Source organism: Chenopodium album, chromosome 14, assembly GCF_948465745.1.
Source record: "Chenopodium album chromosome 14, dcCheAlbu1.1, whole genome shotgun sequence".
Lineage (NCBI taxonomy): Eukaryota > Viridiplantae > Streptophyta > Magnoliopsida > Caryophyllales > Amaranthaceae > Chenopodium > Chenopodium album.
In genome coordinates, this window is record NC_137847.1 from 52,824,616 (window position 1) to 52,847,922 (window position 23,307).

Consider the following 23,307-nt stretch of genomic DNA (forward strand, 5'->3'; position numbering starts at 1 on the left):
CTTTTGAAAAATTATACTATTTGCAGTATTTTCATAAGTATTATTTTGATTAGCTTTGTTGATTTATATGTTAGATAAAATATATAGCCTCGAATAATATCAAGCGAAGGAAGTTATTTTGTCAAATATATTGAGCTTGAGCATGGTATATTGGTGTTTAGTGATTTAATCATATAAATGCATTTAAGAACATGATAAGTTGTTTTGATGGTAACATATATGTGCTGATGTGCACTAGGATAATTATAAATTTTCTTGATATGTTTCCTAAATAAACAACTTTAATATAATAATGATGCAAAAGTATATAAAAATTTCAATTATATTTGATTTCCTTCCTTATTTAATTGGGTGATTATTTTCCTCCAATAATTACTTTATGCTCGTTACAAAACAAAACAAAACAAAAAAGTCTTTATACTAAAATCAACGTGTCTTGTATGTGGTTGGACGTACCGTGTGGCAACTTGTAAAAAATCAAACTCTTTAATAATGCTCGATAGATCTTAATCGTATTTTAGAGGACATAAGAGGGGTGGCGATGCCCCGCTTCATCCCTTCGTAATTAAGTGATTTCTGTTTTTTGTTCTTAGTTCTTAGTTTGCTTTATTTCTTATGTTGCTTTTTTCCTTTTATTGGTAATATGTAACCTCATTTGGATCAAAAAAAAAAAAAAAAAATGACAGAGTAACCTCTTTAACACTAATTGAGTAATTCATACATATAACACTGGCAAAGTAGCCCCTTAACGCTGATTGGGTAACCTTGTAAGGCTATAACACTCACGAAGTAACCCCTATAATAGATGCTCACACCATATAAACGACCACATATAAGAATTTGTATTTTAAATTTCTCCTTAATTTTCCTTTTTGTACTGTTTTCAATTCTCTCCTTTTTTTTTTTTTTTTTTTTTTTTTAAGTGTTAAGCTTTGAGTTTTTTTTTTTAAGTGTTAAGCTTTGAGCAAAACATAATTTTTAATTCTTGTATAATAAGGTATAAATCAGGGTAGATGAGGTACTAAAAATTATAAGGAAATATAGCCAGTAAATGTAATAATCTCTTGTAAAAGTGAAAAAAATGCAGGAGGAAAGTTTTTTATTTTTATATATTTTTTTTAATGTTGTAGTATTAGTAGACCTGGCAAATGGGTCATTCAGGTCGGGTATGGGTCGGGTCATTTCGGGTCGGGTCAAGTTCTGGTAAAAAAGCTATCAGGTCAAGTTCAGGTCGGGTTAGGTCATTTCGGATTTCAGGTCAACTAATAATCGGGCCGGGTCGGGTTTGGGTCGGGTCAGTTCGGGTCGGGTCAATTTTCGGGTCGGGTCAATCTTCGGGTCAATTTTGGGTCAGGTCATATTCGGGTCGATGCATTGGGTTAAATTCAACTCTATATACATAGTATATATTTATATATTTTTTGACGAGAAACTCACTATATTTATTAAGGCTACTTTTTTCATGGAATACAGTAATTGTCTGAGTTTAGATTATTTTGTAATTTCATTTGGTATTGAACATTATGTTATGTACGCATTATTATTGTAATATTTTTTTTTCTAGACTTGTGAGAATTGTGACTTTTATTTCGAGTTTTAGTTAATTTTTTTAATCTTATGGACAAACTCCGTAGAATAGTCGTTAAATTTCAATCTTTTACAATTTTTTAATAACTTATAAAGATAAAAGGCCGAAGAAATCGAGAAAAGTCAGTTTGATTGGAGTTTTTTTCTATTTCGGTTTGCTTAGGTCAAGTCTTTAGCTTAAATAGATTCTGGTCATTAAGGTATAAGATAATTTTGATTCGGGTCACTTTGGGTTTCGAGTCTATTTGGGTAAATTAATTCAAGTTAAAAGTTGGGTCACTTTGGGTATTGGGTCAACTTCGGGTCTCGGGTCATTTCGGGTCTCGGGTCAACTTCGGGTCGGGTCGTTTTGGGTCGGGTCATTTCGAGTTTCGGGTTAAGGTCGGATCAATTCCACATCGGGTCTGGTATGGGTCGGGTCGGGTTGATTCGGGTTTTGGGTCAATTTCGGATCACTATTTTCGGGTCGATTTCGGGTCATGGGTCGGGTCATTCGGGTCGGTTCATCGGGTCTGGGTCAGAATTGCCAGGTCTAAGTATTAGTAGGTATGTGTGGTGTGGAAACCATGAGAGATTGAGAGGAGAGAGTTATACTAAAAATATTGTAACACTTTGCCAAAAAATATAGTATAACCATTAAAAAATAAAATGCTCGTATATATTAAAAAAGCGTAATATTGTACTATAGTTTTTTTATAGGAAGGGAGTATTTTTTTTTTTTTTTTTTTTTTTTTGCATCAATGTCAATTTTTAACTCAAAAAAATTATTAGGACAAGGAATAAATCTTATACGAGCATCAACAAAGATCAACCTCTTTGTCAAATTTTTTTTTTTTTAAAAAAAAATAAATAAAAATAACTCAAATAAATTACAAAGATGTACTCTCTTAATTTAATCTTGCATATAAAGTCATACAACTAACAGAGTTTCATCTGACTTGGGGGAAATTTCCCAGATGATAGATTAAATACTTTAGTAGTAGTAGAGTAGTAGTTCATGTTTTTGATTACTCTTGAATAGCAATAACAAATGTCAACTTTTGGTTGATGGTCAAATACGACGAGTTACGGCTAGTTTAACGTTTTGTTATACTACGTACTCGTATGTAATTTTTGCTAACTTTGTCCTTTTTTATACGTATTGCATGACTTCATAATATTATATTGGACCACCTAATTTCATAAACCTATCAAAACATTTTGGTCTTACGTTATTTCATAGTTAAATTTTTATGTGACTTTTACTTTTAGTCTATTAATTAATTATATTCATATATGTAACCTTATATGATTTGCCTTGAGTCTATCAATTTTAAAATGTGGTTTGTTTGAACTTTCCTAGACATTATAAAGATAAAGTAATAATGTTAAAAATAGTAAGTAGATGATTGATTGCAAGCTTTTGTTGATTTCTTTTTAATTGGTTTTTGAGAGTTAGTTTTTGTTTGTAATTGTATTGTCTTAATAGGTAGTGAAATTTTTTACATGGAACTTCAATTACATTAAGCAATGTTTTATTGTACTTACTACATAATAGTACAACTTTGATTGAGCTTTTGACAAAATAATTAATATGAATTCCCTCTTAACAAAGGTTGTTTTAGAGCCTGTTCTTTTCAGCTTACTTTCAGTTCAGTTCAATTCACCTGCAATTAGTCCAGTTCAGTTCAATTCAATTCAGTTTACTTTCTAATTTCCTTCCCTCGTAAAATATTCAGTTCAGCTCCAATCACTTCAGTTCAATTCATTTCAGTTCAGCTCATCTCAGTTCAGAAAATTAGAACAAGTCTTTATTTTATTTATTTATTTATTTATTTATTTTTAGTATAATAGAACACGCTAGCTAATTTATGCTTATTTAAAGATAGATACATTATTTTAAGACGCCATTTTAGAAATACAAACACCGTGACATACTCTCTCCATTTTTAAATACTTGCTCCATTTCTCAATGTGCGGAATTTTAGGAGAAATTGGAGAAAGTAATAAAATATAAAGATAGTGGGGTTAGTGGAAGACAAATTAGAGGAGAGAGAATCTAAAAGTAATAAAATTAGGTCTCATTAGTTGAGAGAAATAAATTAAATATTATAAAAGCTTTCTAAATAAGGAAATGGTGCAAGTATTTAAAAACGGCCGCAAAAGAAAAGTGGAGGAAGTATTTAAAAACGAAGGGAGTATTATTTAGAAATGATGCAAATACACAAATATCGGACATAATATTTAGGAATAAAGAAATAATCAAGTAAAACGGTAACCGTTGAAATCAAATCTATCAATCATTGTCACATCTCACTATACAAACTAGAAATAATAATGACACATTGACACTTAATGGTCTGATTTATCTTTAAAGGGACAAGAATATATCTCCTTCATACTCTCATTGGTACTCCGTATTATATAAACTGACAATTAAATTCATTGGTGTCGCGTGATATTTTACACCATTAAAGTTTCTCCAAAAAGGGTAGAAAAAAAAAAGTTATTACATGTATGAGTTATTCTACCCCACTTTGATATGAAATTGATACCATGACACTTTATGATTCCAACAAAAGATGAGATGAATTGGTGTAAAGAAAGCTTACTTCACTTATGTCCGAAACAACACATTTGTGTTCAAGGCCCCAAAATAAGAAGCCCAATGTTTGTAGAGGAAAATACAACTAATTAGAAGGAAAAAAAAAAAAAATGTAAATTTCATTTTTTAAATAACCCCACCTTTGCTAATTCTGTTATAAACCAAAAATACAAACGTTATTTAACAATCTAAGCCAATCATCAACCATAAACATTAATTTAAATATGTTTATATAATTGCAAATCACAAACTCTAATTAAAAAAATAAAAAAATAAAATAAAAAAAACGTATCCACATTCCACACTCACTAGTCTCCACATTCATACTCACTAGTCTCTACAATACCCAGAGAAACCTTAATTTATTTATTTAAACCACGTAAATAACAGAGGAAGCTTAATTAATTAATTAATTAATCATTATTCTTAACAGATTATATGTATCATATATCATTATTCATTCATCTGGAGCATCAGGTTGCGCTTGAATGACAGTATCTCGAAACGTACTTAGTTGATTGTACGAATCATACAACCTCTTGAGCAATGGAAAGTCGTTGATATCGATGTCGAACAACTTGATTGCACAATCTATCTCCGGTGCCAAATACACATCCGCAAGTGAAACTTGATCACCAGTAGCATATTTGGTACCATATTGTTCTAACAACTTCTCCAATGCTGCAAACCCTATTTTATATTGATGTTTTGCCAAACCCTTCTTCTCATTTGACCCAAGTCTGTCTTCAATATATTTTTGCACTTGTATATTTACAAACGGTTGTAAACTTGAGGCTACCAAGTTTGCAACCTGTTATTTTATCATTTTTGCACGTACAAACATTAAGTACTACGTGTTAGTATGGTAATGTAATGTAATGTAACATAACATAAAATTAAATCACCTCTCAACAATATAAATTTAGAAATTAATAAAAGCGAAAAATAACTAACCTGATAATTGAGAATTCTTTTTAGAATATCATTTGGTGGAGGCAACAAAGAGGGTTGAGGATACTTCTCTTCCAAATACATTATTATAGCAGAGGACTCAAAGATGACTATATCACCATCAACTAAAACAGGCACAAAACTTCGAGGACTCATCTTCACAAACTCGGGTTTAAATTGATCTCCTTTGAGTATATTCACCTCTTTGTAATCGAATTCGATCCCCTTAAAGTTAAGAGCCATTCGAACCCTAGCCGAGGCTGAACTCCTCCACCATGAGTACAGCTGAATCTTCTTCTCGGCTTCTTCAATCAAACTTGCCATTTTATTATAGTACGTACGTGTGTATATATATGTTTGTATATTTTGTATGAAATATTATTGTAAAGAGATGAAAGTGAATTGATGGTATATATAGTGTAAATTTACTGTTTATTATTCCCTCTGTTTTCTTTTATTTGCATTAGTTTGACTGGCACATTTGCTAAGACGCAACTTTGACCATTAATATATTTAATTATTAATTAGTAAAAATTATAACAAAATTATATTATGAAATTAGACATTATGACGAATCTAATGATATATTATATAATAATATTTTTTTATTTTATAGAGGTGAAAAAATCAAGTCAACCATAATATACAGAGAATAATACATAATTAATGTCAACAATAGAAGGCCGCAGCAGCCAGGGTGGGTTAGTTTTTCTATTTTTGCATATCTAATAGCTTACGTAATCCATGTCACTAATTTAGTCAAAATGAATTTAGTCAACATACAACGAATCTATGTAAAACGAACCACCACACCTTTGTTTCATTAAGGTTGTGATTGTATTATTTAATGGCAAAATTACACTCACTGATACCAATTTTAGATAGATTATGTTGCAAATGTTAATACTAACTTGTACTCCATATTATTTATTGAATTGACACCAACTTGCTAAAAAATTAATAAAATTCACATAAAGTCATTAAACACTCGAGTTTAGTCGTTTACTCCACATCGATCATTTGTATAATTTTTTTTTCCAATACAATAAAAACTACTCGAATTGACTTGAGTCGAATTTGCAAGCAAAATGTTAGTAATATACCTAATGCTCATCACTAAACTCAACTCGAACACACTAGACTCAAATTCGGCTCAACTCAATACGTTGACGAGCACAAATTGAGCAAGCTTTGACTCAATTTGATAAACTTGGGAACAACTCGATAATATTTTTTTATTAATATATAATTTTTAAAAAAAGTTGCCATGTTTTAAAAAGTTTGACTCAACTCGATAAGCTAGTTGAACAAAAAAAGGCTTGCAAAAAATCTAATTAACAATTTGATAAAGAAAAGAAAACTTATATTAAGTGAACAAAAAAAAAAAGTCCTATAATATATTTTAGAAGGAATAAAACCATAACGAGCATATCTTGAGCTACTCAACTCATACTCGTTCAAAACTCTAACGAGCACGAGTCAAGCAAGGTCTTATTGAGCTTAGCAAGCAATGAGCTTGAGTCTAGCACATGTAAAAAAGTTTACGAGTCGAGTCAAGCACCCCTCGGCTCGTGATTGAGTCACTTGATTAGCACCCCCTAGTCTTGCATGTATTGTTATTTTGCCCCACTCTTACATGGACTCTAAGACTCCGTTCATTTCACCTTATTTTTAGTAAACAGAAATTATTTTTACTGAAACAAAATATTTTTAGTAAACAGAAATTATTTTTACTGAAACAAAATTATATTTGCTGAATTTAAATTATTTTTACTGAACTTAAATTAATTTTACTAAACTTAAATTATTTTTGCTAAACTGAAATTATTTTTACTGATTTTTTTTATAATTCTTCTTTAAAAAAACTGAATTTTACTGAACTGAAATTATTTTTACTAATCTGAAATTAATTTTACTGAACTGAAATTATTTTTACTTAATATTATTTTAGGGTGAAATGAACAGCCTAACATTGACACAATTATGATTCCAACAAAAGAAGAGTGATTGCAAATCAAGCTGGACACATGAAACTGGCGTAAAGAAAGCTCACTACACTTGTAACCGAAACAAAACATCATCTTTATCGTGAAGCCAATAACTTAAAATCCAACAATTACCGGGTTCTATTTTCTTCTTTCTCAAAACCGGTGGAACAAAATTTATATTGCAAACAAATAAGAAAAACGATTTTGGTTTCCTTAAGATCCTTGATTCCTACGCCCAACACGAGCAACGAATCCAGCTTTAATTGGTGCAACTGACCGTCCAGAACCACACTGCAAAATACAAATCAATCAAATTAGCAAATCACATTAGAGGGAAAAAAATTCAAGCTATCAGTCAATCCGTGATAATGTAGACATCCAACAGAGATGAGTATCAGAATATGTAATGAGTGAATCCAATGCGTGGATACATTTTAAAGATAGATGCTAAAGGAAATGGCAAATCACTTATTAGACGAACAAAGTTGGAGTTTTGTGAGAAAAACTTCTAGGAAAAAGGCCTCAGAACTGAATATTCATTATCATGGACTTGTAAGTCAGACAATGTAGGCTAAATATTTTTAAATCATCATTTGGCCTACGCAAGGAACAAGCCTTTTGTTCAACTGGGAGGAGAGGTGAAATTCTTCATAAAGATCTTGTGATTCATCAGTTGAAAGCTTTTAGAAGTTTCTTTCAATATTATCGTAAACCATCAGAGAGCTTGAACGTTATCTCTCTCCAGATCAAATATACAGAGAAGAGGAAAGCATAAAGGCACTTAACACATAGCATTAATAGGCTATTTTTATTTTAAAAGGTATATATAAAAATCCTGTACTTAAATACTTCTAACATCAATGGGAGATTGTATTTGGCAAATATACAAGTACAGAGAGGTCCGCACATGGATCAGGATTCAATCTGATCAGTAGATTGGGGAAATAGAGAGGGATATTGCAATAAATACTCTCAAACCAGTGACTGAAACTCTAATAAAATACATGGGAATGGAAATGCACGTTTTATATTTACAGGTATAAAAACCTCTTACGTATGGACCTACGCCCATGGCAAGGTTTCAAGAAAACACAAAAGCTGGGATGAGGCCTCAGAACTCGGATAATAGTTTTTTCATAGTCACATATTGACAAGTGCTCAAAAATACCACTAGTCATCATAGGCCTTTCACACAGCTTCAACAAGAAAGCACTTAAGAAAATCATAAGTAGCTCATGCACAAAGACAAGAATATCAATAGACCAAGTCAAAACTGAACAAGGACACCAAAAGGAAAGCAACAAATTTCAATGTAAGACTAACCTGTTCACATCTGAGGAAGAAGAGTCGATTTTCCTTCGACAATATGGTGTCTGAACTCTTACACCCATTGCATATAACATACTCATCTGCAATATAATAAAATGCTGCCTTTTAGATCTGATTGTTTAGACCACTGCAGAACATGGTTAAGGAAATATGTATTTTTGTCATGAAAATTAGGCTGCTAAATATATCCAGCCACGGCAGTCATAAGATAATGCAAGGCCATTTGCAATAAAGTTCATCATATCAAAGAGATTTTCTATTCATGCAAGTAGTCAGTCATGAAAAGCCTATATAATTATATCTAAGGATGACACACTATATAAACATACGACTTTCTAATGCATAAAATCAGTACATGGATAGGCAGATGAGTTAAATAGAGCAAAGCATAAAAGCACTTGTTACAACATTAAACAACTTAGTTCAGGACAATGATAGAAAGCAGGTACTTACTGACATATCTCCTCAATATTCCTTCAAAATTCTTTGGGGCAAATCTTCCTTTCACCACCAATCTCTGCTGTCCATCAAGAGATCCACTCGTTCCCATTTCTGCTAGTAAAAAAGTCATGACATGTTCTGGTTGCCTATGCATCCTGAAAAACAACACAGAATACCTTTCTCTTTTAATAAATAGAAATTTAGAAGAGCTAAACCAGATTAAAAACAGATATGGAGAGCAACACATCATATATAACTCACATTTATACTTAATAAAGGGATTACCTAACTATATACTTTGATATCAGTAATAGAATATTGATCCATTAGGCAAGCATTCTACTTTGCCTAGTATTAGTTCAGTAAAATTCCAGTTTATACCACAGCTTAGCAAGCCTAGAGCTACAGAAGATCAGATCAACATTAGGATAGGCTTAGTCAACCTTCAACTTTTCTCAGTATAACTTCAGTGGGTGTTCATTTTCTTTATTGTGTTTTCAAGTGTATCACACATCAGATTCAAATCAAAATTTTAAATTAACATGTAACCAAAAAAAGTTGAACCAAAATGAATCTAGCCTCAATCCATTTATTATCCAGACTGAGCTCCCTATTGCTACCTTACTCGCTCAATCTAAGCACCAGAGCTTGAGGTCATATTTACCTTATCCCTCCCTTCCCCAGGCGATAAAAAACAAAACAAAAACAAGAAGAGGTATCCTTTCAAAGAAAATAAAGCTAATAATAAAGGAAAACCAAAGGGCTAAGAACTTTAGATATTCTAAAGATTAGAAGAGTTATACATACGTCTTGCAAAGATCCATAAAGTTAACAAAAACGGTCTTTTTTGTGCCTTCACGCAACACTTGGGGAGGTCTCATAACTGTTCGACGCCTGTCTCCAGCAAGTTCTGGGTTGTTCTCACGAAGGATGTTGAACACCCTTCCAAGAAGCTGCAGGTTATAAATAAGATTTAACACAATATACAGCAGTGCCTAACAACCAACAGCAATCACATCAAAGGGAAAACAATATTCTGCATTCTCAATATGACAATCAATCTCATACACAATAGGCAAGGAAAGCAATATGCCACAGAAGATGTCCCCATGACATGGTCACATGGAGGAGAACAATGTCAGAAAGGACCAAGCTTTACTAGTTTACTGTTGATGTAATCATGTGCCTTGGTTATTCAAAACCAACAGTATTACAATTCACAAAGATACCATGGTAAATGATCAATAAGTACTACTTTAATCCCACCGTAATTATCTTAGTTTCTAACTTTCTATTTTTGTTTGACCTGATGATTGTATTCGATCATGTATTGCAATTACAAAGTTGAAAACACGTTACCCCAGGACATTCATTGTAAAAGCAAGTAGATAACAACTGGTTTTCAGAGTATTCTACACATTTTCTTGTGACATAAGTTGCATATATAATATCAATCTTTTCTGAAGCGCAGGGCCAATCCACTAATACAGAGATGGAAGGGATGGTGGAAAAGCATTTTCTTGTCAATTTCCCAGTGTGAGGGAGGCAGTATATACACCTCAAAATTATCCAGAAAATAAAAGTGTAGACAATAAATGCTTCTTTTAGGCAAAGAAACATCTCAATAAGATCCTCTAGTAACAAATATTATTCAACATAAGAGACATTAAAACTACAGAAAGGAATCCAACATCTAATGGCATATAAGAAAAATGATATTGTACAAGTTATAAGGCAATGACAGAAATAGCAATTTTAGCATTTTGGTTTGCAAACAAGAGAGACAATGTATGAAACAGACCTCCTCATATGTATAATCTCTGTCACTTCCTTCCCAAGGATATAGCGTTCGTTCTCCTTGCAAAACTATCCCCTCTCCCTCTTCATCTTCTTCAATGTTATCTGAGTCAAAAGCCATGTCAGGCATAATTTACTAAAGGCTCCCTAATATAGTTGACAAAAATGGTAAATTTATGTCAATAGCTCTTCTCTACATATTTGGTGACAAAAAAAAATACAAAATCCTACCATCTTTTTCTTCCCCAAAGTCAGCAGTATCATCGCCTGAAAGGTTACTTTCGACCTGCAAACGGAATCTCTTCATCAAAAGTTATTCAATAAATAAAATATTCCTAAAGTAATGTAAATCTCCCCCCTTCTTACAGGCTTCTTCTTCTTTTTCTTCAAGCCAGCAAAGGAATTTTCAACTCCATCAGATACTGCAGAGAAGGAGCAGAAATATCAGAGGTGAACATCTCTCAAATAGTGAATAACAGTAGACAACTTCATCACCTATACCCTAAATCACAAAATAGTCTTTCATCTTATTACTCGCTCTGTCCCTTTATGCAATTTAAATCTGAGTTCAGCATGGAAATTAAAAATACAGTCAAAAGGGAAGGGAAAAAAAGTGTGCAGTTTAACTTGGAAAAACCCAAAATAACAAAGTGTGAAGTTCACCATAGGAAGGAGGGAGTCGAAAAATACTCAAATGCTTACCCTTCCACATTATAAAAGTTCATTGCAAAATGATGATCAAATACAGTACATTTTAAATTATAATTTCAAGAACACTTAAGCTACACCAATCCAAATGCAAAATGAAAAAGACAAGTGTTCAGCATCTTACACGACTGTCACAAGAGAGGCAGACACATACCTGACAAGTTTTCTGTTTTCTCAGCCAATTTATCCAGAGGTTCATCAGCAGGATCTTGAATGACAACCTTTTTCTTCTTCTTTTTCTTAGTGGGGTCAAATGGTATTATCTGGATGAAGAAAAGCAAAAGGATATGTCGTCAACAAAGTAGACAACTTATGAAATTCAATATTGGCTTTAATAAAAGCTAGGAATTTGAAATTCCAACCAAATTAACAACCGTAACTGAAATGAGACTATCTCTCTCTAATCTCCATATGGAAAGCCTCAGCTCCTACCGATAAAGATACCAGAGATGAAACTTAAGGGCTAGAAGGTATTTCTAATCCAAAGGAGAAGATTTAAAGCTCACTAAGTTTTCTTAGCTAGTTTGATCAAGGATTAGATGCCAGTCTTCTCCTAAAAGTGTTTTTACTCCTTCAAACCATACAGAAAACTACCCAAAAAAAATGAAGGGAAGCTTCTTTCTTTTCCTGTTACACTTTGCGTATAGGATGCTGACAAACTTAATAGTTAATAATCTTAATTGTATGACACGTACCAGAGCTGACTTGCCTATTGCAGCTGAACACTCAATAAATATTAAAGACCATTGAAGGTCCCAATTTATTTAATTCCAGCAAGTGCTCGAGCCTGGAGTATCTTAATACTTAAAACACTTCATATCAAGGTATTATTCTGAAAGCCTCTACCAAAGACACATCACTTGTTTATATTTTTTTGGTCAAACTACTATGAGATGGAAGCAGAGTATAGAATTATGTTCCACAGCACAATGAAGGCTGCTAAATTGGAAAGAATAATAAGACCACCAAAGACGCATCACTTAAATTGCGAGTTTATCCAATTCAAGCCTTGTTTTATTTGTTCGGAATTGCCAGGATACTACTTGGTCATGTAATAATTCAAAGCTCCACAAAAAGTCAGTCACTCCAATGAGCATACTTAAAATCTCTTCACAACAGGTCAACAGTCAAAGAGAAAGTTTCAACAGAGGGTACATCACTAGAAAGTTGGACCTCTTTATTGTGACAATCAAATCACTCTATAGTCTATAGCCTACACAAAGCCATAAATCTAAGAGAATGTGTTCAAAGGTCTTTTCTACATAAGGCATTGACAACCAATTCAAAACTTGCATATAGACTTTAAAACTTACTAACCAAGGCCCCATTTTATTCTCAACATTAGCATCTTCTACACAAGCTGGGGTTGCAAGATTTTCAACACTCAATAGCTTTTCCTGCATGCGATTCCCACTGAATTTTATTTGACGTTCATCGCCACTCGAGCACGTTTTCTATGAAGTTCAAAGACCTCTCCAATTCCCTTACTAATTAAACACCCCTGTAATCAACTACTACTTTATGTAGCACTTAAAAACTTCATATTAATTATATATTCGTGAATAAAACTATCAGCATTCAGATAATTTCTAGTTCAGGCAACCAAGCCAACCCCATCTTTTTGAAACTAAGAATTTGGCGTGTGTGTATACCTAAGTATTATAAAAATATAATCTTTCCAAGATTCCATGTATAAGAGAAATACTAGATTTTGGGCAAAACAGCTAAACCTAATTGCAATTACATATACCCCAAAAACTTATAAATTACGAGCAAATTAAATTGTAACCTCAAAAGCTACACAAATAAGCAGTAAATTATATTGAAATCAATTGCTGAAAATTACAGAAAAAGAAAACGAAAAAAGAAAACCCTAATAAATTAAAAAAAGAAATACCCACATCAGGAATTTCTTCTTTCAATTCATTGACGTTGTCTTCAGAAGCCATGATTTCTTCGATCAATTAAAAACCTATAAATCAAATAAAAAGGGTTATTAGAATTAAAAAATAGCTGGGAAAGCAAATCTATTTTTTATAATTGAAATTTTAAAAAAGAAAAATTTGGGAATCGAAAGAGAGATTAAAAGGCTTCAATCTTGAACCAGAAATTAAACAAGAAATTGGGAAGAAGAGATCGAAAAAAGCGGCGGCTAGGTTAGGGAGATAAAGGACGAACCTGAGAAAAGGGATGTTTAATTGAAAAGCCTTATTTTTGCAAAGTTGCGAGCTTTGTTTGTTGCTAACTCTCAAGTGTGTTCCAAAACACGATTGAATACCCCAGAATACTCAATTCATAACCCTCGTTTTTTTTTTTTTTTTTTTTTTTTGTCCAACTCCTTTTCAAGGTAGGAAAACACAATCAAGTGAGAGAACCCTTACAACCTTAAAATCACAACATGAGTACCCTACCAACTTTATATAATTAGGCACAGAACTGAAATTATTTTGACTAAAGTGAAATGATTTTGCTAAAATTAAATTATTTTTACTGAAGTGAAATTAATTTTACTGATTTTCTATTACTCCATATATTTGTTTTTTAAAGTTACTAATTTTTACTGAATTGAAATTAATTTTATTAAACTGAACTTATTTTTAATAAACTGAAATTATTTGTCCTGAATATTATATTTTTAAGGTGAAGTGAACAGAGCCTTAATCCAAAAAAATTTCATGATTACTTTTTCTTATGTACTCCGTATAAATCATCAAAATATATCCAAATAAAGTTGGTAAATAGTGTTAAAAGTCCAAACGTGTCAACTAATTTTAAATATAGAAAATATGCAAGTATCAAACTATAATGATATGAACGTTACCAAATATTGAAATACATACATTACCATAAAGCATAAACTATTGTGACATGCGTATTTAACTATTAAATTATTAATCAGTTATAATTATTGATGATATATAATACGACATAATTCCTCAAAAATAATATAACACGACACATAATGTGTGAGTGTGAACATAAATTTAAATTTGTTACTTGTTAACGAAACTTCTCCTAGGTTATTAGGAGGGAGGATAAGGGAAATTCCTACACTTAAAGTGACTCTAATAGGAATTGAATCTCCAGCATCAAAGTTGTAAGACTTATTACTTTTTTCTCATTTGATATTCTTTTTACTCCTTTAAAAATTTTAAAATGAACATAAAATGGCTTCAGGTGCACCTTGTACTTATCCTCCTTTACCACTTGACCTTGGTAAATACGAGTTTTACTTGCAACGAAAGGTTAGTGGTATTCATGTACACAAACTTAACTTTTGCTACATATATAATGAGTTAATGATAATACAGTGCATGTCATATTACAAATCTACAACTCCATAGTATATGTCATTTGTAAAATTTCAAATGTTGCGATTATAATAGTACCAAATAATTATTGAAGGGTTAACAAACTAACAATACAAAAGATTTGTTGTTTTATCCTTGTAATTTCTAGTACATAGTAAATACTAAATAGCTAAATAGAGTAAATACATACGAGTAACTATTCACACTTGTTTCTCAATCTATAGTGAATGCTTAGTAGTGTTCCTTTGACTTGAATATAACTTGAAGGAGGATTATTGACAGATTGGACATTTTGACATGTTTGTCCAATATAGGCAGGATTGACATAGTAAATACTCAAGAACTATATGGCTTATTCAAACATATGATAGGAATGGCGAATAGCAATAATCACGGGCCTAGGAATGGCGAATAGCAATAATCACGGGCAAGTAAACTAGAAGTTGAACAAGACATTATGTCTGGTATAAATCAAATCGTAAACTGAATAAACAGTTGTAAATCTGTACACATTGAAGATTCTAACAGCCGATTTCTTCCACTTTAGGCTGATTAGCTGGGATAGGAATATAGGATTGAAAGATAAATGTACACAACTGCAATACTATACATAACCAGAAAGGAAAAAAAATATTAATGGAGCGTAAATATAGGCCTTCTGAACATCACTTCTATTGAAATAATGAGAAAGTTGTGTGCTTGTGTCATCAACTCGCACTCCACGATCAGCTCCAAAGTCTTAGGCAGGCTATGCCGGCAATGGCTCTTCCATAACTGCCAAAGAAGAGCCAAAGCATCAATATATTGTTGACAAAGATGGGGGTTATACAGTTGAAATAAAGAGGGTGAGGAGGAGAAAAAAACGAAAGAGAAATTCTTTGAGAAAATTTCTGAAATGCCATTACTATCTTAGAATGGAAAAAGTGAAAAACAAAGAGTGAAGAATGTGGAAGACGGAAGGATATCTACCTTTTCTCTTCTCAGGAATTTTATCTGAAACCTCCTCAACATCAACAGCAACGGGAGCCTTGGTAGGAACATCAGGTAGATCCAACTTCTCTTCCTCTTCAGGAACTGTAGTGGGAACTTCTGGTAGATCTTGGACAGTAAGCTACACCAGCAAAAGCATACCTCCATCAGATAAGACTACGACAAGAACATACATGATGCTAGAGTGTAATGCAACCACAAGATATGATAGTAGAATATCCAGTAGGGCTGCAAGACTGCATTTGAGATCAGAGATTTTCTAGTAGGGCTGCATACAAATGAAGCATATTCCAAATACATAGGCATGGTCCCTTGTCACACAGTTTACATATCTTTGTTCAATTCTAATAAGGTCTGTACTTCTTGCTGTGCCACATGTGCACAGGTGTGTGAATTAATTGTAGTTAAGTATGAATTAATCTAAAAAGATCAAAGTTCAAGGTTCATAATTATTTCCATGCCTAATGACTACCAACTACCAAGTTCATACAAAATATGAGCATATATTCTTAGGATGGTATCAATGTGTCATGATATACAGGAAAATCCTGTTAAATTTATTTAAGTACATCACTATATCTGAATGAACAAGTGAGTTTACATTTCAATCTACGTTCCCCATAAACTATGCATTTAGATTAGCATTTCTAGCATAAAGTCTTATCCTTTTTTTCTCATTGAACTTAGCTAATTCAGAGAATATCTGATGCAACAAGTATATTTTTCACAGTTTGTGGACAGAGTATAGTTGAATCAGGTCAGAGTATATACAAGGCTTCCAACAATGTAAAACATTCACAACAACAATGTGAATCAAATCCATCCTCACATGTGCAATTGTATTTCAGTAGATACTAGATACACATGAAAGAACACGCCTCTACATGTCCGTGTATATATTAAGCTATACCTGATTACAGAATTATACAGCAGAACAAATACAAAATCACTATTAATTTGTGTGTGCGTTGTTTTTTGTGTGTGTGTGTGTGGGGGGGGGGGGGGGGGGGGGGGTGGGCTAGGCCCTACCCCCCCCCCCCCCCCAACTCCCCATAAAAATAATGACAACAAAACTTTATATACTATATATTGCCACCAAAGCTTGACAAATGTATAAATTCTAAGTTTCCTCTTGCTATAAAGCATTTGAAATCTTCTCTACAATTTCTTCTTTGAAAAATCTCTATATCATACAGAAATCATGCTTTGGACCTACTTGATGTGGACAAAAAATATGCTTGTGGGAGCCAGAAGATATGGAGTTCAGCACATTATGATAAAAGAAGCCATAAGTAATAGCTACAAGTGGTGAATAAATATGGTCTCTAAGAAGTTCTGAGGCAGACCGAAGATGTGGGAGCCTTCTCCCCTCAGACTACTGTTCAAGCAGGGAAACTTTCCTTCACGTAATCAAATATCTTATACTGTTTGTGGAAGGGGTTCTCCAATTTCCAGAGCCAATTAGGCTTAGGATTTGTATCACATGTGATCCCAAAGGGCACTGGGAAACTTAAGGATGCTTCCTTCAATTCATTACAGAATTGCCCAAGGCTTATATTATGTGTGCTTTTATATTATGAACATAATCTCATTATTTAAGTTCCTTCCAGCTGATTACAGACTGATTTCATCTAAAAAGCCATAGATAGAAATTAATATGCAGTCTTAATCAGCTCATCAAGCCCTTAATACTAGACACAGCATAGACAAGGACAAGTATCTCAAAAAATAAACATACCATTGCTTCCAGATTATCAAATTCTGCTAATACTTCTTCCTCGTCATCAGCAGATAATTTCTCCCCCAGTATAGCATGTATTTCCTAGAAACAGATACCAAATGAAAGATTATTAGTTTCCCAAAAAAAGTTGAAAAAAAAATATTGTAATTCAAACAAGAAATGCACACAGGTTCACATAACATGCACCGTGTACAGCTATAGCCAATCGCATACAAGCAATTCTGAAGAGACATGACTGGAAAATTATAGTTCTTAGTTAGCCATTAGTTATAGCCAACCGTAATTAGTTTTGCAAAGCCACCTTCTGTCTATGACTATCATGCACCTGTAAAGTGTTGTCCGGCTTGTCCCCGTGACTTGTGCTTCTTATTAATTTATTGTATTGACAGCATCAAATCTGTCAAGTCTACCATGTATATTGTCCAAACATGTCATTACCAAGCACAAATATGAAGCTAGAAGTAGTATTCTTGTTCTAAGCACTACCCTATTGGTAACACCAGAGTACTGATCGTTCTAAAGGACACACTCAGGGATCAAGTGATCCAACTTGATGGCATAAATGGCAAGAAATTTAGGAAATGTTGATCACAAGACACTTTCTAATGAGTAATGACTAACTACAACTTCCTAATGAAGGAGAATCAATTTCAAGGAGACCCGGGTATCCCAGGGGCTAAGAACACAATTACATATTAACAGCTAGAGCTTGATAACTGATAACTAAGGGCTGAAAATTGAGAACGCAAGTATGGCAACTGCTACTATTAAAATGCTTCATGCTGTTAATTTGTAAATACCAAATATCTGGTCCTGACATCATGGCATTACAACGTGAAAATATGAACAATAACCTCTGAGAAAGGACAGTGAACATTGATTGGACATGGGACTATGGGAGTCTACTATGGCCATCAAGACTAAGGTCAAGACTCGCAAGGTTACTTCCTATTTCTTGTTATTAAAACTTAAATTTTTATTTTTTCTTTTTAATTTGCAGGACTTATTAATTTCTTCATTTTAACTTTAAATGTACTCCTAACTCCAAAGCCTTTGGGAAAAAGAAGAAACAAAATATGACAGTCAAATCAGCAGGAAAACTATAGTATTCAGAATATGAATAAAGGAAAGCATACATCTTGATAGGCTCTTGCTTCTTCAGTGTCATCCATCAACTTCTGAACATCATCCAGGTTAAGTTCACTTTGAATTGCTTTCATTGCATTGTTTCCCACTTGCAAGCTCTCAAAGACAGCCTTTTGCTTGCTGGATAATTCTATATCTGCCAACTAAATCAAATAAAATTGTGAGACTAATGAATCGGAAAGAGTAAGGTCGTTTAAAATAGCATCAAAAGCTGGAGGGTCATAATGGTTGACATTCTTACTTGCTGCTCAACATTAATTAGCCAAGCATCAACTTTCTGCAGCAACTCTTCCTGCACCTTCTTCTTCTTCAATGCAAGTAAGGCTCTATCTTTTTTCTTTTCACGAATCAAGTCCCTTGCGGCTTGTTTTTCAGCTTCAATGACAGCTTCAAGCTGAAAAGAGGGGGTAAAAAAGCAACAAAAAGATGTGAAGAAGTGCTATAGCTGGACATGATGACCAAGTAACAAACATGTAAAGTGAATATGCACCAAACTATGAAGATTTATCCAGTGGGTCACCAAAGAAAAATATACAATTCTAACCCAACCAAGATATTACCTTTACTGTTGAAGCATATCTGCATATACTCATAATGGCAATAAAAAGAAATCAACCTATGCAAATGGATCAAACAACAAAAATCGTGAATCTAATCTAAAACCCCACACAGAGACAAGTGATGCAAATATTAAAAAACAGAGGGAGTAACTAAAATCTAGATTTGTATTGGCAATGTGATTGGAGTTATTGAACCACTTATATTATCTCATTTACAACCCCTGAAACTTCAATAAACCATCCCTTTTAAGTATTATCTGTTCAAGCAATAAAATTTTTCAGATTTGCAAAATTGTATACTTGTGTTTAACATAATACAGGTATGTCCAACTATTTCTTCTTCAATTTGACACATATTAGAAATTTTTATTGGACATAATATAGCAAAATACATTGTTACATAGCACACACAATAACTAATATCCCTAAACAAACTCATTCACCAGAACAAGCTCCGACTCTCATGTATATAAACCCCAAAAAACTCACACCAACTAGAACATTCCTCATTAAAGAAGAGTCCCTGTTACTGTAATTTATGCTTTCATTGTCTTCAAAGACTTAAATGGAGTAGATTACCCCCCCACCCCCACCCAAAAAAAAAAAAAAAAAATAAATAAATAAATAAATAAAATAAAATAAAATAAACCCTCTCTTCCCAAAAAGCAGAAAAAGAACAAGATTCAAGCTGAAGCTGCAAGAAGCAGATTTTCTCAGCTAAATGTTTTTTGTTCCCCAAAAGCTGAAGCTTCAAGAAGATTAGCAAGCCAAATCACAATGCTGAACTTTCAACACAAACTGCTAGAGAAATGGGAAATGACAATTCAAACAAACACCAAAGCCAGTTTCTAATGCATAATCGATACATACCTAGAAATCAGTTAGAAAATTCATCAGATTTTGACTCCAACCACTCCTTTCACTGAGCATCTCTAGGTGTCATTGCATCTGATCAGTTTACTGAGGATTCTATCATTTCCACAATTTAGATACTTTTATTATCAAGCAATTCAAATACAGGTAGCAACTAGCATTATGAGTTTATGATAATAACAATGTCACCCTGGATCGCATACAATGCCCAACAATAACCTAAAAGTGAAATAAGTAAAACATATACTTTCTTCCCAAATACATTTTGCTAGTTCAACAGGTATTGAAACTATAAGCACTTGATTCAGTTGATTGTACCAGCCGACCTTCTAAGATTAATCCTCTATCTGAACTGGTGATGCATCGTTATATAACTTATATTACGTGATCGCCTTCAATGGCTCTTACAAAGCAGGCATTCTAACAAGACAGTATCAATACCCTTCTCTGAAGTAAGTTTTTTTGGAAACATTTTAATCACTCCACCCACAACCCTATTCTAATACACAACGAATTACAATAGCTGGCTTGCTCATTAGAATCATCCATTTGTCCATATCACCTAATCAATCAAAGAAATGAACCGAATGTAGCAAATGGCATAACTAATACGTAGTATAAACATAGATATACCCAATTCAAGTCAAACATTTTGGAATTCTATGCAGCAAGCAACCATAACAGAATTCCAGCATATTGGGCTTACTTCCCACCAAAGCTACCTTCCTCACCATAGGCTAATAACTAAACCCCCAAATAGTTGTAATTGGACTCCTTTGCATTAAAAGTTTAAAACCTCAACCCATCAATAATCAAATCTACCATGTTTTATACTAACTTCAGACAACAGAAAGCTTCTACTTAAGCACAAAATTCTTTCCATATCCACCTAAATCGAACCCAAACTCAAACATACTTTCATCCCTAAGCAGCACAATGCATAACCTAATTGAGGACAATATAGCTAATAGCTAATCAACACCCCATTTAATCAAAAACTAATCTTCACCAATCTATCTGATAAAATTTGTGCATTATTCTTTTCTTTTCTATACATACTATAAAACCAAATATATAATCAAAATCAAAGAGAATCAGATCAACATAAACTAAAACATTTCTCAACATAATCCGGCATTTCAACATTAACCCAACAAAATTAAAAAGATTACAATTATTACCCAGAAAACAAAATTCAAAAAAAGGGGGAATAAAGCAAGGAATTAATTACCTGTTGCTGATATTGACCAAGCTTGCGTCTCTGAGTTTTAAGAGAGAGAATTGCACGATCAACCTCAGTGATCTTGGGTTTTTTCACAAAAATATTACCCATTTCAACAAATTAAACACCCACCAATTTAATTTGTCAGAAAATTATCAACAAGCTGAAAAAAAGCTTCCCCCACTAATTCCTCCAATAATTTCTCAGTTTTATCTCGTTGGTTCGCAATTGATTCACAGTGTTGGCCGTTGAAATCACTCAATCAGCAACTGTTAAACGGCACGGCCGTGGCGGAGGTGGCGGCGGTGCGGTGGTCGATGACAGGCAGGAGGAGAGAGAGGGGTTGCGGGAAGAAGGAAGAGGGGGGCAAGAGTCGCAAGACCGCCGAGTATTCTAAGCTCGATTTCCTTTTCACTTTGTTGTTGTTACTTTTTTTTTTTTTTTTTTTTTTTTGAAACGTTGTTGTTGTTACTTTTTCGAGGGAAAAGTTGGTCATTCTCTTGATCACCTTGGCTTATTTTTGCTAAACTAGGGGAAAATAGTAGAAATGGTTGGTTACTTGGTTTAGGCTCGTTTGGTTACGAGTAGATTTTTCAATTCGGATGATCGGATCGAGTCTGATAAGGTTGGATCGGGTTAGGTTAATTTTTAAAGTTAAGTCATGCTAAATTTGAAAAATCAAATATGTCTACGCGAGTCTAAATTTCAATCAGATATTTTTCAGGTCAGTTTCGGATCGGGTCGGGTAAGGTGTGGTTTTGACATCTCTTGTTACAACAGGGAAAAAAAGACGAATAAGATATTATAGGAAGTTAAAATTCCTAAGAACTGTTAAAATCATGATTGGTTAATAGGAAGGAAATTGCATTGTCCTTTGAATTAATTTTCATATACTTGTATACTTCCTCTGTTATTTTATTATTACACCATAGAGGTTGGCACACTTATTTTTGGTAGTGGGAAAAAGGAAGAGAGAGGGGTAAATTTACAAAGTAATCCATGTAATGTAAACATAAACTAAAGAATCAAGTGGCAAAAGTAAGGGTATATTGGGTTATTTGTAGTGTGAACAGAAATATTTTGTTTTCTAAAATAGAAATAGTGCAATATTTGTGAAACTTGTTTAAAAGCCAAGTGTTGCAATAAATAAAATAATAGTAAAAAAAAAACAGATGAAGTATTAAATTTAACTACTTTTTTCAATTTGATGAGAGTAAATATGTAAGTAGTTTTTGGCTCGGACGATGTCCCGGGTTCTTATAATATAACATTAAAATTGTCAATAAGTATTTAACTAGGTTAAGTCCCGTGCCATGCACGATTATAATTAAACTTTACAACAAAATTATAAAGAATGGTTTTTTCAGTTGTTATTGTTTTTTTTTTTGTTGTTAATTTAACAATAATTTATCCAAAAAAAATAAATATTTGTGACAAAATAACTTGAATTTTAATTTATACCAAATGCGTAAAGGTTATTATTTTGAATTTTATAAAAAATTATTTAGTAATAGAAATTTAGAAGCTATGAGGTTTTATATAAGAAAATGAAAATATAAGCTTAGGTTAGTACCCTTATATGTCTTCAAAAAAAAAAGGTTAGTACCCGTATACGAACTCATATACATACATTTGTCCTTGTATTTTTGTTGATACACTTTGACCGGCATTAAATGAAAATTTAGTTGATTTTATATTACTTTAGGATAATTAGTATTCCGTAATCAACTTTTTAAAAATATATTTATAGTGAGTAGTAGAGGTTTCTATTTTAATTTTAATAATCACATTACATAAAATGTGTAGAGTAATTAGATTGAAGTTTTCAATATATGTTGAGTTAAAATATTTTTACACTATTCATGTGTCATCATTTACTTAATTTATTTTACCAATATACAATATAAATATGATTATATATTATGTTGTTGGATTTGTCATATTGTCTGCTTTTATATATTAAAAAAAATCATAATTTTTAATATTCTCTAATTAAAGATGTTGATAATTAAAGTTGTGTCTCGACAAATGTGCAAATCCAACTCTAGCCTATAAAAAATGGAGGGAGTATAATATAAT

General features: G+C 32.7%; 3 protein-coding genes and 1 non-coding gene across 4 annotated transcripts; all 4 read right to left on the reverse strand.

Annotated features, from left to right (window-relative positions):
• Positions 1 to 4,613: 4,613 nt before the first annotated feature.
• LOC145579553 (glutathione S-transferase 2-like) lies at positions 4,614 to 5,446 on the reverse strand. The gene is made up of 2 exons (XM_081636795.1): positions 5,126 to 5,446; positions 4,614 to 4,982 (listed from the first exon to the last, which is right to left on the reverse strand). The coding sequence occupies exons 1-2, from the start codon at positions 5,444 to 5,446 to the stop codon at positions 4,629 to 4,631; spliced, it is 675 nt and encodes a 224-aa protein (XP_081492921.1). The 3' UTR covers positions 4,614 to 4,628.
• A 1,734-nt stretch (positions 5,447 to 7,180) lies between these two features.
• LOC145577546 (eukaryotic translation initiation factor 2 subunit beta-like) lies at positions 7,181 to 13,636 on the reverse strand. Its single transcript, XM_081635031.1, has 10 exons — positions 13,564 to 13,636; positions 13,287 to 13,357; positions 11,540 to 11,648; positions 11,044 to 11,099; positions 10,909 to 10,963; positions 10,682 to 10,782; positions 9,688 to 9,833; positions 8,893 to 9,035; positions 8,434 to 8,519; positions 7,181 to 7,401 (listed from the first exon to the last, which is right to left on the reverse strand). Exons 2-10 carry the CDS (start codon positions 13,332 to 13,334, stop codon positions 7,324 to 7,326), a joined length of 822 nt encoding a protein of 273 aa, XP_081491157.1. The 5' UTR covers positions 13,335 to 13,357; positions 13,564 to 13,636; the 3' UTR covers positions 7,181 to 7,323.
• On the reverse strand, positions 7,626 to 7,712 carry LOC145580519 (small nucleolar RNA SNORD34). The gene has a single exon (XR_014099541.1). It is a non-coding gene; the product is annotated as a small nucleolar RNA SNORD34 (small nucleolar RNA).
• A 1,503-nt stretch (positions 13,637 to 15,139) lies between the features above and the next one.
• Positions 15,140 to 21,654, reverse strand: LOC145579554 (vacuolar protein sorting-associated protein 20 homolog 1-like). The gene is made up of 6 exons (XM_081636797.1): positions 21,238 to 21,654; positions 18,815 to 18,967; positions 18,564 to 18,716; positions 17,425 to 17,508; positions 15,666 to 15,807; positions 15,140 to 15,470 (listed from the first exon to the last, which is right to left on the reverse strand). Exons 1-6 carry the CDS (start codon positions 21,337 to 21,339, stop codon positions 15,445 to 15,447), a joined length of 660 nt encoding a protein of 219 aa, XP_081492923.1. The 5' UTR covers positions 21,340 to 21,654; the 3' UTR covers positions 15,140 to 15,444.
• Positions 21,655 to 23,307: the final 1,653 nt, after the last annotated feature.